The sequence below is a fragment of the Triturus cristatus genome, chromosome 5_1, assembly GCF_964204655.1.
Source record: "Triturus cristatus chromosome 5_1, aTriCri1.1, whole genome shotgun sequence".
Taxonomy (NCBI): Eukaryota; Metazoa; Chordata; class Amphibia; order Caudata; family Salamandridae; genus Triturus; species Triturus cristatus.
This window is the reverse complement of record NC_140587.1, coordinates 70881894-70895337: the sequence shown is the minus strand read 5'-3', so window position 1 is coordinate 70895337 and position 13444 is coordinate 70881894. Positions and strand designations below refer to the sequence as shown.

Below are 13444 nucleotides of genomic sequence, written 5' to 3'. Positions count from 1 at the left end.
TGAGCCGGGGTCAGCCCGTGTGCTGGTGGTACCCGAGTGCTTCTGAGCCTTCCTACTGGGGTTGGCTCATGACATTCCATTGGCAGGACATCTGGGGCAGACCAAGACCTTTGAGAGGCTGGCAACCCACTTTTAGTGGCCCCAGATGCACAAGAGCTCAGTTACTTATTACAGAACCTGTGAGACTTGCCAGGCAAGTGGGAAGAGTGGGGGGAAGATCAAGGCCCCACTCCAGCCCTTTCCAGTTGTTAGTATCCCATTCGAGCGAGTGGGCATTGACATTGTGGGGCCTCTGGACCTCAAGACAGCCATGGGCAACAGGTACATCCTGGTCTTGGTGGACCATGCCACCCGGTACCCTGAAGCCATCCCGCTCAGGACAGTGATGGCCCCCGTGGTGGGACGTGCCCCGATGGGTATCTTCTCCCATGTGGGGTTCCCCAGAGAGGTGGTGTCTGACAGGGGCCCCAACTTCATCTCCCAGTATATGAAGTCTCTGTGGAAGGAGCGTGGGGTAACTTACAAGTTCACCACTCCTTACAACCCGCAAGGTAATGGTCTGGTTGAAAGGTTCAACCGGACTTTGAAGGACATGATCATGGGCCTAGAGGAGCCCCTGAGGCATAGGTGGGACGTCCTCTTGCCATGCCTGTTATTTGCATACCGTGAGGTGCCACAGAAGTCCTTAGGGTTCAGTCCCTTTGAACTGCTCTATGGCCATCCGGTAAGAGGACCTTTGAGTCTGGTCAAGGAAGGCTGGGAGCAATCTCCCAGGAAACCTCCCCAAGATGTATTTAGCTACATGTTGGCCTTCAGGAACCAAGTTTCATCCTGGTCAGATGGTTTGGGTACTGGCCCCCGTGGAGCCTTGTGCGCTCCAAGATAAGTGGACCGGTCCATTTGAGGTGGTGGAGCGCAAGAGTCCAGTTACCTACTTTGTGGAATTTAAGTCTCCCAGGAACCCCTTACGGGTCCTGCATGTGAACCGCCTGAAGCCCCACTTTGAGAGGTCTGAAGTGGGCATGCTTCTTGCCACAGATGCTGGAATGGAGGAGGAGAGTGAGCCTCTTCCTGACCTCCTGTGTGCAGGAGAGAAGGATGGGTCAGTGGAGGGTGTGGTCCTCTCCATCACACTGACCCCTGAGCAGCAGAGAGATTGTCACCAGCGGTTGGGGCAATTTTCTGATTTGTTTTCCCTGGTGCCTGGTGTCACTGATTGGTGCGTCCATGAGGTAGTCACCGGGGATAGTCCTCCTGTCAAGCACAAGGCTTACAGAGTGACTGACAGGGTCAGGGCCTACATTAAGGAGGAGGTCTCCAAAATGTTTGCCCTAGGGGTGATTGAGTCCTCTAGCAGCCCTTGGTCCAGCCCCGTGGTCTTGGTACCAAAAGCTGCAGCGCCTGACATTTCTGAACTTAGGATTCTGTGTGGACTACCGAGGTCTCAATGCGGTCACGAGGACCGACGCGCACCCCATCCCAAGAGCTGATGAGCTCATAGAACGGTTAGGGGCTGCCCGGTACCTCAGCACGTTTGATCTAACGTCTGGGTACTGGCAGATCGCCTTAACTGATGGGGCAAAGGAGAGGTCAGCATTCTGCACACCAGATGGGTACTACCAGTTCCGTGTGATGCCCTTTGGGATGAAGAATGCCCCTGCCACCTTTCAGAGGTTGGTCAACCAGGTGTTGGCTGGGCTGGAGGATTTCAGTGCCGCCTACCTGGATGACATTGCAGTGTTTAGTTCCTCCTGGGAGGACCACTTGCACCACCTCTGGGAAGTGTTGATGGCGCTGCACAGAGCAGGCCTCACAATCAAGGCCAGTAAGTGCCAGATTGGGCAGGGTTCTGTGGTGTACTTGGGACACCAGGTGGGGAGTGGCCAGGTGGCACCCCTGCAGCCCAAGATTGAAACCATCCTGGCTTGGGAGCCCCCAAGGACCCAGACCCAGGTGAGGGCCTTCTTAGGACTCACGGGTTACTACAGGAGGTTTGTCAAGGGGTATGGCAACATTGTTGCACCCTTGACTGAGCTGACTTCCAAGAAGCGGCCAAAGATTGTGAACTGGACTGACACTTGTCAGAAAGCTTTTGATGCCTTCAAGACTGCCATGTGTACAGCACTCGCACTCCAGGCGCCCAATTTTGCTAAGGAATTTATTGTCCAAACAGACGCTTCAGAGCATGGGGTGGAGGCTGTTCTGTCACAGATGAATGAGGAGGGACTAGACCAACCTGTAGCGTTCATCAGTAAGAGGTTACTTCCACAGGAACAGAGGTGGAGTGCAATTGAGCGTGAGGCATTTACTGTGGTATGGGCACTGAAGAAACTGAGACCATACCTCTTTGGGACTCACTTCCGGGTTCAGACAGACCACAGGCTCCTCAGATGGTTGATGTAGATGTGGGTTGAGAATCCCAAGTTGTTGAGGTGGTCCATTTCCCTACAGGGTATGGACTTCACGGTGGAACATCTCCCTGGTACAGAACACGCCAATGCTGATGGTCTGTCCAGATTTTTCTGCCTTAGTGATAAGAACTTCCAAGGGGATGGGTAGTTCTCCCCACATTTCAGCTGGAGAGGACGCGTGTTAGACCTGGCACCATTGGCGTGGGTCTCCCTTCCATTTTTCGCTGTTGTCTCCTCTGTTTTTGCTGGTAATAGATGCTCTGGGCGCTGTGCCACTGCCATTCAGTGCCACAGCACGAATGCTCCCTGTGTAAAGATGACATGTGAATTGGTATATCCATGATTGTCTTATTTGGTTTGCCTGTTAGTCCCTAGTAGCGTGGCCTGTGTGTGCCCAGGGCTGGTAAACCAAATGCTGCTAGTGGGCCTGCCGCACTGGGTTGTGCCACCCACAGAAGCAGCTTGTAAAGTGTGTCTCAGACCTGCCACTGCGGTGTCTGTGTGCAGTCTAGAACTGCCATCTTGGCTGTGAAGTGCACCCACTTCCCAGCCCCTGAACCTTCCCTTGGCATCCTGTAAGCCACCCCTATGGTAGGGTGCATTGTATGTGTAAGGTAGGACATGCACTGATGTGTGTAGCATGTCCTGGTAGTGAATTACACCCAATTTCCCTTTTCACTACTGTAAGGCTACCTGTTCTCCATAGGCCAGAATGGGAGGTTTAGCTATTACATTCTATAGTCCTAACTGACCCACAGAACATGGTAGAAAAACCAATTTAGTATGCCTGAGCTCAGAATATTAAAATTCATCTTTTAGTGAAGTTTATTTTTATTTTCTGTGTTTGAAAATACACTTTTAGAAAGTAGGTATTTTCTTGTCTAAGCCTTCCAGTGTGCTCTGCTGTTATGTGTATTGGCTGTCTGGTTTTGGAGGGACAGGGCAGGCTGAGTCAGACCTGGGTTGAATTGAGAGATCTGAATTGGAGTATGGGGAGGGGTAGCTCCTGGACCTGAATAGGGCTGTGCCTGGCAAGGTGAATGCCGCCTCCACCTCCCACTGTGCATCTGATGGCAGACCCCCTCTTTCTGAAAGGAAGGATGCAGCCTGGTAAACAAAGTGCTCATGGGCTGGGCAGAACTGGTTCTGGCTGGGTTCAGTGACTTGTGCCTCTTTAGAACAAAGACTTTTGGGGTATAAATATCTGTGCTGAAATCCCTACAATTTGTATTGCTCCTGGACAAAAAAAAGAACCTCTGTCCGTGTAACTGAAGGAATCTGCAGTAGAGGACTGTCCTTGTGCTTGTGTGCTGTTTCCTGGACTGGCCTGCAGTGGTTACTACTGGACTTGGAAGAAGAGGAAAAGGACTTTGAAGGAACTTTTATTTTTGCTACAGCAATCACCCAAGGGCTAGAAGAGAGCTAGCCTCCTGCAGGAGTCTCAGGCACATCAGACTCCACCACCAGCCTCCTGTTTCCTCCCAGCGAGGATTTCTATCTGCAGGTGAGGCTCCTGTGAGTTCCAGGGCCTCTAGTTCTACTGTGGAGAAGAGAGTGCTGAAAATCGTCGCTAATGCCCGTTAGCGAGCCGCTGCAACTGAAGAGCGTAAGAAAAATCCTCGCGCTGCTGCCGCCGAGTGCTCGCTACCGGAGATCATCGCATCACACGTTTGCGGGCTGCCAAATGCTCGCTAACCCGAAGATGATCGCATCGCATGTTTGCGGGCCTCCAAGGGCTCGCTAACCAAAGATCATCGCATCGAGTTCATCGCTTCACGACATCGCAGCGCGGACGCCGAGCGTTCGCCATTTTCATCGCATCAGGATCGTCGCTCCCTCGCGGGGCGCCATTTCTTTTCATCGCTACAAGATCGCACACGCAACAGGCTCGGCGCATCATCCTCCCTTCGCGGCAAGGATTTCATCGCATCGCTGGCTTAGCGTGTATAAGTTTGTCGCTTTGTCCTGCACACAGATCAGCTCATCATCCTCCCTTGTGGCAAGGATTCAACACATCGCTGGTCACGTGTGAGGAAAATCATCGCTACAACTCCTTAGCGACATTTTGGTTGCTTTGCTACAGAATCCAGGTATTTTGTGAGTAAAAGGGTCGCAGAGACGCCTTGAACTGAACTCCTCTTTGCACACTTTGAACTATTTTTGTAGCCTTTCAAGAGTAACCCTATTTCCTAGTATTGTGTATTTTTACTGTTATTGGTCTTGTGTTAAGTCTATATATAAAGATACCTATTTTTTAAAACTACTTGTGTGGTGTCCCTTTGTAGTGTTCCTCACTGTGTTACTGTGTATGGTCATAAATGCTTCACACACTGCCTCTGAGATAAGCCTAGTTACTGGTGCTACGTTACCAGAGGGTCGAGCAGGGGTTATCAAAAGGTGTAGCCCGCTTACTCTGACTTAGGAAGAAGGGTCCCTACTTGGACAGTGGCCAGCCATTGCCAACTAGAGACCACCATTTCTAACATTGCTGTGACAAGGTCTTTCAACGTATCAATGAATTGATACTGTGTAAATACTATTTATTGCTCCTGATCTTTATATATATACATTTTTATACCATGGGTTTAGGAAAAAAGAAACAAAATAAAAAAGAGAGTGAAGGCAGTGGGTGTGATAAAAGGGGACTGTGACAAAAAAGCATGAGGGTTAGGGCAGTGGATGTGATGAAAGTGGGCTGCGACAGATGAGGGTGATAGTACTGGGTTTGATGAAATAGGGCTGTGTCAGATAACAATGAGAGTGAAGACAAAAGGGGTGTTATAAGAGGGCTCTCACAGTTAAGGGTAATGGTGACGGCAGTGGGTGTGAAGAAATTGGGTGGTGACAGATAAGTATGAGGGAGATGGCAGTGGATGAAATGAAAGAGGGCTGTGACAGACAAGGATGAGAGTATTGGCAGTGGGTGTGATGAAAGAGGTCTGTCAGAGATAAGGATGGTGTGATGGTAGTGGGTAATAAAAACGGACTGTGACAGATAAGGATGCGGGTGATGATAGTGGGTGTGATGAAAGAGGGCTGTTACAGACATGGATGAGGGTGTAGGCAGTTGGTGATGAAAGAGGGCTGTGACAGACAAGGATGAGGGTGATGGTGATGGCGGTGGATGTGATGAAAGAGGGCGTGACTGATAAGGATGAGGGTGATTGCAGTGGGTGATGGAAGTGAGCTGTGACACATAAGGGTGATGGTGATGGCAGCGGGTTTGATGAAAAAGGGCTCTGATAGATAAGGGTGAGGTTGATGGCATTTGGTATGATAAAAGAGAGCTGTGACAGATAAGGATGAGGGTGAAGGCAGTGCGGGTGATGAAAGAGGGCTGTGACAGATAAGGATGAGGGTGAAGGCAGTGCGGGTGATGAAAGAGGGCTGTGATGGATGAGGGTGAGAGTGATGACAGTGGATGTGATGAAAGAGGGCTGTGACAGATAAGAATGAGGGGATATCAGTGGGTATAATGAAATAGGGCTGTGACAGATAAGGATGAGGGTGACGGCAGTGAGTGTGAAGAAAGAGGTCTGTGACAGATAAGAATGAGGGTGAAGGTTTTGGATGTGATGAAAGAGGGCCGTGACAGATAAGGATGAGGGTGATGTCAGTGGGTGTGATGAAAGAGGGCCTTGGCAGATAAGGATGAGGGTGATGGCAGAAGGGGTATTGAAAGAGGGCTCTGACAGATAGAGGGTGGTGACAGATACGTATGAGGGATATGGCAGTGGGTATGATGAAAGAGGTATGTGAGAAATAAGGATGGTGTGATGGTAGAGGGTAATAAAAGATGGATGTGACATATAAGGATGAGGCTGATGACAGTGGGCATGATAAAAGAGTGTGGTGACAGATAATGGTGAGGGTGATGGCAGCTGGTGATGAAAGACGGCTGTGACATATGAGGATGCGAGTGATGGCAGTGGGTGTGATGAAAGAGGGTGTGACAGATGAGGATGAGGGTGGCGGCAGTGGGTGATGGAAGTGAGCTGTGAAAGATAAGGATGAGGGTGAAGGCAGTGCGGGTGATGAAAGAGGGCTGTGACAGATAAGGATGAGGGTGAAGGCAGTGCGGGTGATGAAAGAGGGCTGTCATGGATGAGGGTGAGAATGATGACAGTGGATGTGATGAAAGAGGGCTGTGACAGATAAGGATGAGGGTGAAGGCAGTGCGGGTGATGAAAGAGGGCTGTGACAGATAAGGATGAGGGTGAAGGCAGTGCGGGTGATGAAAGAGGGCTGTGACAGATAAGGATGAGGGTGAAGGCAGTGCGGGTGATGAAAGAGGGCTGTGACAGATAAGGATGAGGGTGAAGGCAGTGCGGGTGATGAAAGAGGGCTGTGACAGATAAGGATGAGGGTGAAGGCAGTGCGGGTGATGAAAGAGGGCTGTCATGGATGAGGGTGAGAATGATGACAGTGGATGTGATGAAAGAGGGCTGTGACAGATAAGAATGAGGGGATATCAGTGGGTATAATGAAAGAGGGCTTTGACAGATAAGGATGAGGGCGACGGCAGTGAGTGTGAAGAAACAGGTCTGTGACAGATAAGGATGAGGGTGAAGGTTTTGGATGTGATGAAATAGGGCTGTGACAGATAACGATGAAGGTATTGGCAGTGGGTTTGATAAAAGAAGGCTGTGACAGATAAGGGTGAGGGTGATGGCAGTGGGTGTGATAAGAGAGGGCTGTCACAGATAAGAATGAGGGTGATGGCTGTTGGGGTGATGAAAGAGGGGCTGTGGCAGATAAGGATGAGGGAGATGACAGTGGGTGTGATGAAAGAGGGGCTGTGACAGATAATGATGAGGGCGATGGCAGTGGGTGTGATAAAAGAGAGGCTGTGGCAGATAAGGATGAGGGTGATGGCAGTGGGTTTGATAAAAGAAGGCTGTGACAGATGATGAGGGCGATGGCAGTGGGTGTGATGAAAGAGAGGCTGTGGCAGATAAGGATGAGGTGATGGCAGTGGGTTTGATAAAAGAAGGCTGTGACAGATAATGATGAGGGCGATGGCAGTGGGTGTGATGAAAGAGAGGCTGTGGCAGATAAGGATGAGGGTGTTGGCTGAAGTGTGTGATGGCAGAGCATGGGGTAGTGGCAGTCAGGGTTTGATGGAAGACGAGGGTGGAGTAGTGACGGATGAGTGATGATGTGAGGGTGAGGAGGCTGGTGGAGGAGAGTTATGATAGGGGAGAGATGCTGAGTTGAGTCTGATGTCGGAGGAGACCGATGATTGGAGTGTTATGGGTGGGTAGGGTGATGGAATATTAAGAGAGGCTGGGAAGAGGATGACGGCAGATAAGGGGAATGAAGGGGTGTTAGCGTGATCAAAGAACATGTCTTTGGGGAGAGGGTGAGGTCATGGGAGGAGTACGGTGGGATAGGTTAATGGTAATAGATGGTGAGGTTCAGGGGCTTTAACATATTTTATAAACCATGGAATGCCAGTAAAATGAAAAAGAATCAAATATGTTGGAACAAATACACATTTGTGACACAACATTTCTATTTTAATGCCATATACATTCCAATGTGGTGCTACAAAATCCACCAAATGCTGGGGGCCTGTTCGATGTTCATTCACTTCAGCCTACTCCACATTTAAACGCTAAATGCGTTCATTAGCTATTATTCCAACAAAATGGTGTCAGAGGCACCTTACTTACATCCTGACTACAGAATGTTAGCGCTCTAGTTGTTCTTTAGAACTCTGTGTTGAAGCTACAGTAGATCACTTGGGAGTCAAGTGACAGAATGCTTCTAATGCTAGAAGAGAAGTACACACCATAGAAGACCATGGGAGTCTGACACATGTTTCTCGAGTAAAAGGCTGACTTTACTAATGTCTGCAATCCTGACTTCGCTGTGTTAACTTCAGAAAGAGGCAACACTTATTAGGATGGTTGGGCTAAATTGAGTAATGCACATTACAGGACAGAAAAATAGCAGTGCATTTAAAATACATGTGAATGATGCTAATGCTTTAGTAAACCTGAAGCAAGTGTGCAAACAATAACAACTTTGTTATTTGTATTAGTAAAGCACACTATACCCCACAAGGGTTTCTTGGCGCTGACTCCAATCACTCTTACCTTGTACGCCTGCTCTGCTTTCTTCACAAGGGTCACACTGTGCTCTCTGTGTGCCTGGGACTCTCTACAGAACACACACAGGAGTTCCCCATCGGTTTCACAGAAGAGCTGCAGCCTCTCCCCATGCTCCTCACACAGACTTCCTGGCGCTATTTGCAGTTCCTTCACCATCTCCACCATGTTTGCTAATCTCTTATTCGGTTTCATTTCCTTTTCTTGGTCAAAGCGCTGCTTGCATTCCGGGCAGGCTTTCTCCAGGTCCTCTTTCCTCTTAAATGTGCTAAAGCAGGAAAGACAGAAGTTGTGTCCGCAGTCCAAGGTCACGGGGTCAGTGTACAGCTCCCTGCAGATGGAGCAGGTGGCTTCTTCCTTTAGTCTGGCCCAGGGGTCTGCAGCCGCCATGACTGCACCAAGCTGTGCTGAGCTGTGGTCAGTAGTATCACTCAAACTAGTGAAGAACAGTGTGAGCTGCGCATGTCTGGAATGTAGTAGAACTGGATAAACTACAGCCAGCACTTGTAGGTGTGGACTACTAGCAGAGAGAGAAAAAGCAGATGGATTGTTCTTAGACCAGCCCCTCTGACTGTGGACAGAGAGGTTCGGCCCTGTGTGGTGCAGTGTTTCAGGACGCGGCCTCTGGCTTGTGGTTTGTGGTGACGGCCCTGTGTGTGGTGCTGTGGTCCAGGGCCCAGCCTCTGGCTTGTGGTTTGTGGTGACGGCCCTGTGTGTGGTGCTGTGGTCTAGGGCCCAGCCTCTGGCTTGTGGTTTGTGGTGACGGCCCTGTGTGTGGTGCAGTGGTCCAGGGCCCAGCCTCTGGCTTGTGTTTTGTGGTGTTGGCCCTGTGTGTGGTGCAGTGTTTCAGGATGCAGCCTCTGGCTGGGGTTTGTGGTGAAGGCCCTGTGTGTGTTGCAGTGGTCCAGGGCCCAGTCTCTGGCTTGTGGTTTGTGGTGTCGGCCCTGTGTATGGTGCAGTGTTTCAGGACGCAGCCTCTGGCTGGGGTTTGTGGTGAAGGCCCTGTGTGTGGTGCAGTCGTCCAGGGCCCAGCCTCTGGCTTGTGGTTTGTGGTGTCGGCCCTGTGTGTGGTGCAGTGTTTCAGGATGCAGCCTCAGGCTGGGGTTTGTCGTGTCTGCCCTTTGTGTTGTGCAGTGTTCCAGAGCCCAGCAACTGTCTGGGGTTTGTGGTGAAGGCCCTGTGTGTGGTGCAATGTTCCAGGGCCCAGCCATGGGCTGGGGTCTGTGGTGCCTGCTCCGGTATGTGATGCAGTGTTCCTGGGCCCAGCCTCTGTCTGGGGTCGGTGGTGAGGGCTCTGTGTGTGGTGCAGTGTTCCAGGGCCCAGCCTCTGTCTGGGTTTTGTGGTGTTGGCTCTGTGTGTGATGCAGTGTTCCAGGGCCCAGCCTCTGTCTGGGTTTTGTGGTGTTGGCCCTGTGTGCGGTGCAGTGTTCCAGGGCCCAGCCTCTGGCTGGTGTAAGTGAAGTTATCCCTGTGTGTGGTGAAGTGTTCCCGGGCCCAGCCTCTGGCTGGGGTATGTGGAGTTGGCCCTGTGTGTGGCCCAGTGTCCAGTTCCTAACCTCTTGGCTTTGGACAAAGAACATTGGCTCTGTGTGTGATGTGGTGCAGTGTTCAAGGGAAACACCGTTCAGCATCCTACACGTGGATATAACATCAAGCTATTTGTCTCAGCTACGTGTGATTCCAAAAATCTAGTATACATGTTGAAATGCCCCGTGTGGCCTAGCATATATAGGCAAAACAGAAAGAAAGATCAAAATTCTTTTAAACGAACACAAGAGCAACATCCGTAACAAAAGTTTGAAATCCTCAGTGGCGGTGCACTTTAATGAATACAATCACAACATCAGCCAACTACGATTCCTCGTTTGTGAAATAGTACCCATTAAAGAAGGCAGAGATAACCGAAAATTTCTAATCCAAAGAGAAACTTTTTGGATTTACAAAATGAACTCTTTGGTACCGAATGGAGTCAATGATCGTGTTGAACTGAGTTGTTTCATGTAAACAACCACCGTGCTCTGTACAATGTACAATGTTCTGGGTTCCATTGACTTTTCAGTTTTTATCATTGTATATGAACTTGTGTTCTTATCATTTATCAAACTGATTTTCTTGGAATTATCAGTGCTTTTTGACAGTCATGTCATTTCATGTAGTTTGTTTTCACTATCGTCGCTTTTCTTGTTCTTTCCACTATTCCGTTTTGTCACTTTCTTACTGTACATTTCTTCATTTTCGTTTTTTCACGTTTACTCCTACTCATCTAACCGTCTTGTTCCCTGCATTTACCTTTTTTATTCTTTATTTCTTTATTTCATTATACTATGCATTGAGGGACACACACTTTTGTTTTTTCTTTGTAAACTTTATTGACACTCTTTTTTACGTGACTCTTACCCTTTCTGGTTTTATTCGCACTCTCCATTCATTGCCCACGGGTGTAACTAACGGTTACCGCATGTTACTTCATTTCTCAATGTGAGCACTTATTCGGTTATTTTTGCACATTTGTTTGCACTTTTTACCGGTCACACTCTTATTTTCGTAACTTTTCAGTTACTTTATTTACCTGTTCCAAGATGGCCGCTATTGGGTACGGCGTCACATGCATCCCCCTCTTTTACTGTTTATAACTGGTGGTAGCAATGGCCCACACACGAAATCTTCTAACGAGAGCACGCTATATGCTTGCTTCGGCTTGATTAAGGTATTTTTCCTTTGGTTGGTTAAATTGTGTTAACTTAATGGTTTACGGGCATTACTTCTTGAGTTGCTGCACTTTTTGATCACTACACAGTCACGGGTATTTTATCTGTCGTTATATGTTTTCTAATCATAGTGCCTTCACAAAGTAGTATTGGTATTTACACACACGGGTATTAAACTAGTTTTACGTCTAATTTTTGGTCTACTGGGGATCTGGTCACATTCCTTTGTTCCGCTGTTCCTTTCCGCTTTTTCCTTTTTCAATAATACACGTTTTTTAACTAGGAGTCACTTTTTGACTAATCAACATTCTATGGGTCGTGTTACTCACTCCTACCTTTACGTTTTTAGGATTCCTCCTGACGAAGGGTATCTCATACCCGAAATGCATCGGGGATTGTCCTTCAGTTGCCTTAAAACAACAATTTGAATTGCTGAAATATTTACATCATTGAAATATTCATGATTACAATGGATATTATCTCCTAATAAACTTTAAGTTCTACTTTCTTCAAATTTTTTGATTTTGATTATTTGCGACATTGTCGCCCCATTTACGGCTGTGCTATACGAGGGACACCACCCATTGTTGAGTGGTGCAACTGCTGACTGTACTTTTCGCCTTGGTTTAGAGGACGACTCCTCTTTAGCATGCCCAGAACTTTCAGACTTCCAGTTTTACAGTGTTTAACTTGGTCGTGCGTGGTATACTATACAAGTGACATTCTCATTCGCTAAACCACTACCACAGCACCCATCAGCGAACATGGCTTATCAAGATATCATTAATCTAACTGATAAAGGAGCTGAAACTTTTGCCTTCGGCAATGAAGAAGCACAACGCATTTACTCATTGATAGGAGAGATAGAATCGACCCCCTCCGGAACCCGCACTGTACAAAGCAACATTAAACAACTAATTTACCTCACAACCAGCGTCTACACGCGAGTACCCTTATCCAATACCATCGCGCTCAACGCATTCCTAGAGGTTTAATAATCTCATTAAAGCCATCCCTATGCAAAAATGATCCTAAATTCATCGACAGATGGTATGGAATTTTGAATATGTGTTCATTGGATCTCATTTTATTAATAATTGAAGAGTTATCGAACATATTGGATGAATTGAACACTGAAATCACTCAACTTAAAAGTGAATTATCGTCTAAGATGACGTCAGATGAACTTACCCAGACACTTTCAGATATTAATGAACAACTCGAGAAACACACGCAAGAAATCAACGAAAGGAAGCTTCGCAAGTTCCGCAGGGACACCATAGATTATAAACTAGGTGAAGTTTATAATTGGGCTGAAGTATACGCACAAAGACGTCAGAATAAACCACCTGGTAAAACATCTGATACAGACACTTCACCTGTGAGTAGCGATTCAGACAAGACTCGGAATAGACCCAGGAACTTCACTCGTAAGGAACAACCTCACACAGAAGCAATCAGAAACACAGAAATTCCATCAACTTCTTCTTCAACCTCTACTTCTGCAGTTCCTTTTTTAGGAGTAAGCCATCCAGACAACGTAGACCCAGGAGGGCAAAGAAAAGAAGTATCTTCAGAACCTGCTATAGACAAGAGGATCACAAGGAGTCAACGTTGAATAATCCTGACAACCTCGTCATCAATATTTCTTCAACGCCCTTGGATACGTTTTAAATCAAATTACTTCAAAAAGGATCTTCTTTTGTTCCTACCTATTCTTCGAATCGTTTGGAAGCGGAAGTAAGCTTTCATAAATTCATGCGTAACTTAAGACTTAGACATTTTTTTGACAATGTTCTCACTGAACCGTCTGCACAACCAGCTAACACTCTGGCAGGCTTGAAGTCAAAAAGTACGTTCATGGCCCCTGTGAGCCCAAAGTTTTAGACACCTTTGAAACTTTGGTTAAACATGACCTTCAACTCATTTTCAGACACAACAAAATCAAACCATCCAACTTGACATCCAAAGATAAATCTTTATAGAGACACTTGGCCAATGATCCTAACATTACATTTCTTAATGCTGACAAAGGGGGAGAGCTTGTAGTAATGGATTCGGTACATTACAATCGCAAATTGGATGAACATGTACTTGACACCATGACTTATTCAACTCTTGAACATAATACTACCTCTCAGATTCAGCTAACTCTTGAGAACATTATAGACAAAGCAGTCCGAGATGGTACCATCGGAGAAATGGAATGCAA

At 47.6% G+C, this 13444-nt stretch overlaps 1 protein-coding gene across 1 annotated transcript in view; it reads right to left on the bottom strand.

Annotated features, from left to right (window-relative positions):
- LOC146830206 (uncharacterized) overlaps positions 1–8925 on the bottom strand; it is a 219114-nt gene extending 210189 nt beyond the window's left edge. Inside the window, exon 1 of the mRNA XM_085604425.1 lies at positions 8513–8925. Coding sequence (XP_085460551.1) covers positions 8513–8914 — 402 coding nt within the window. The 5' untranslated portion in view covers positions 8915–8925. The remainder of the gene's footprint in view (positions 1–8512) is intronic.
- Between the last annotated feature and the right edge of the window lie 4519 nt (positions 8926–13444).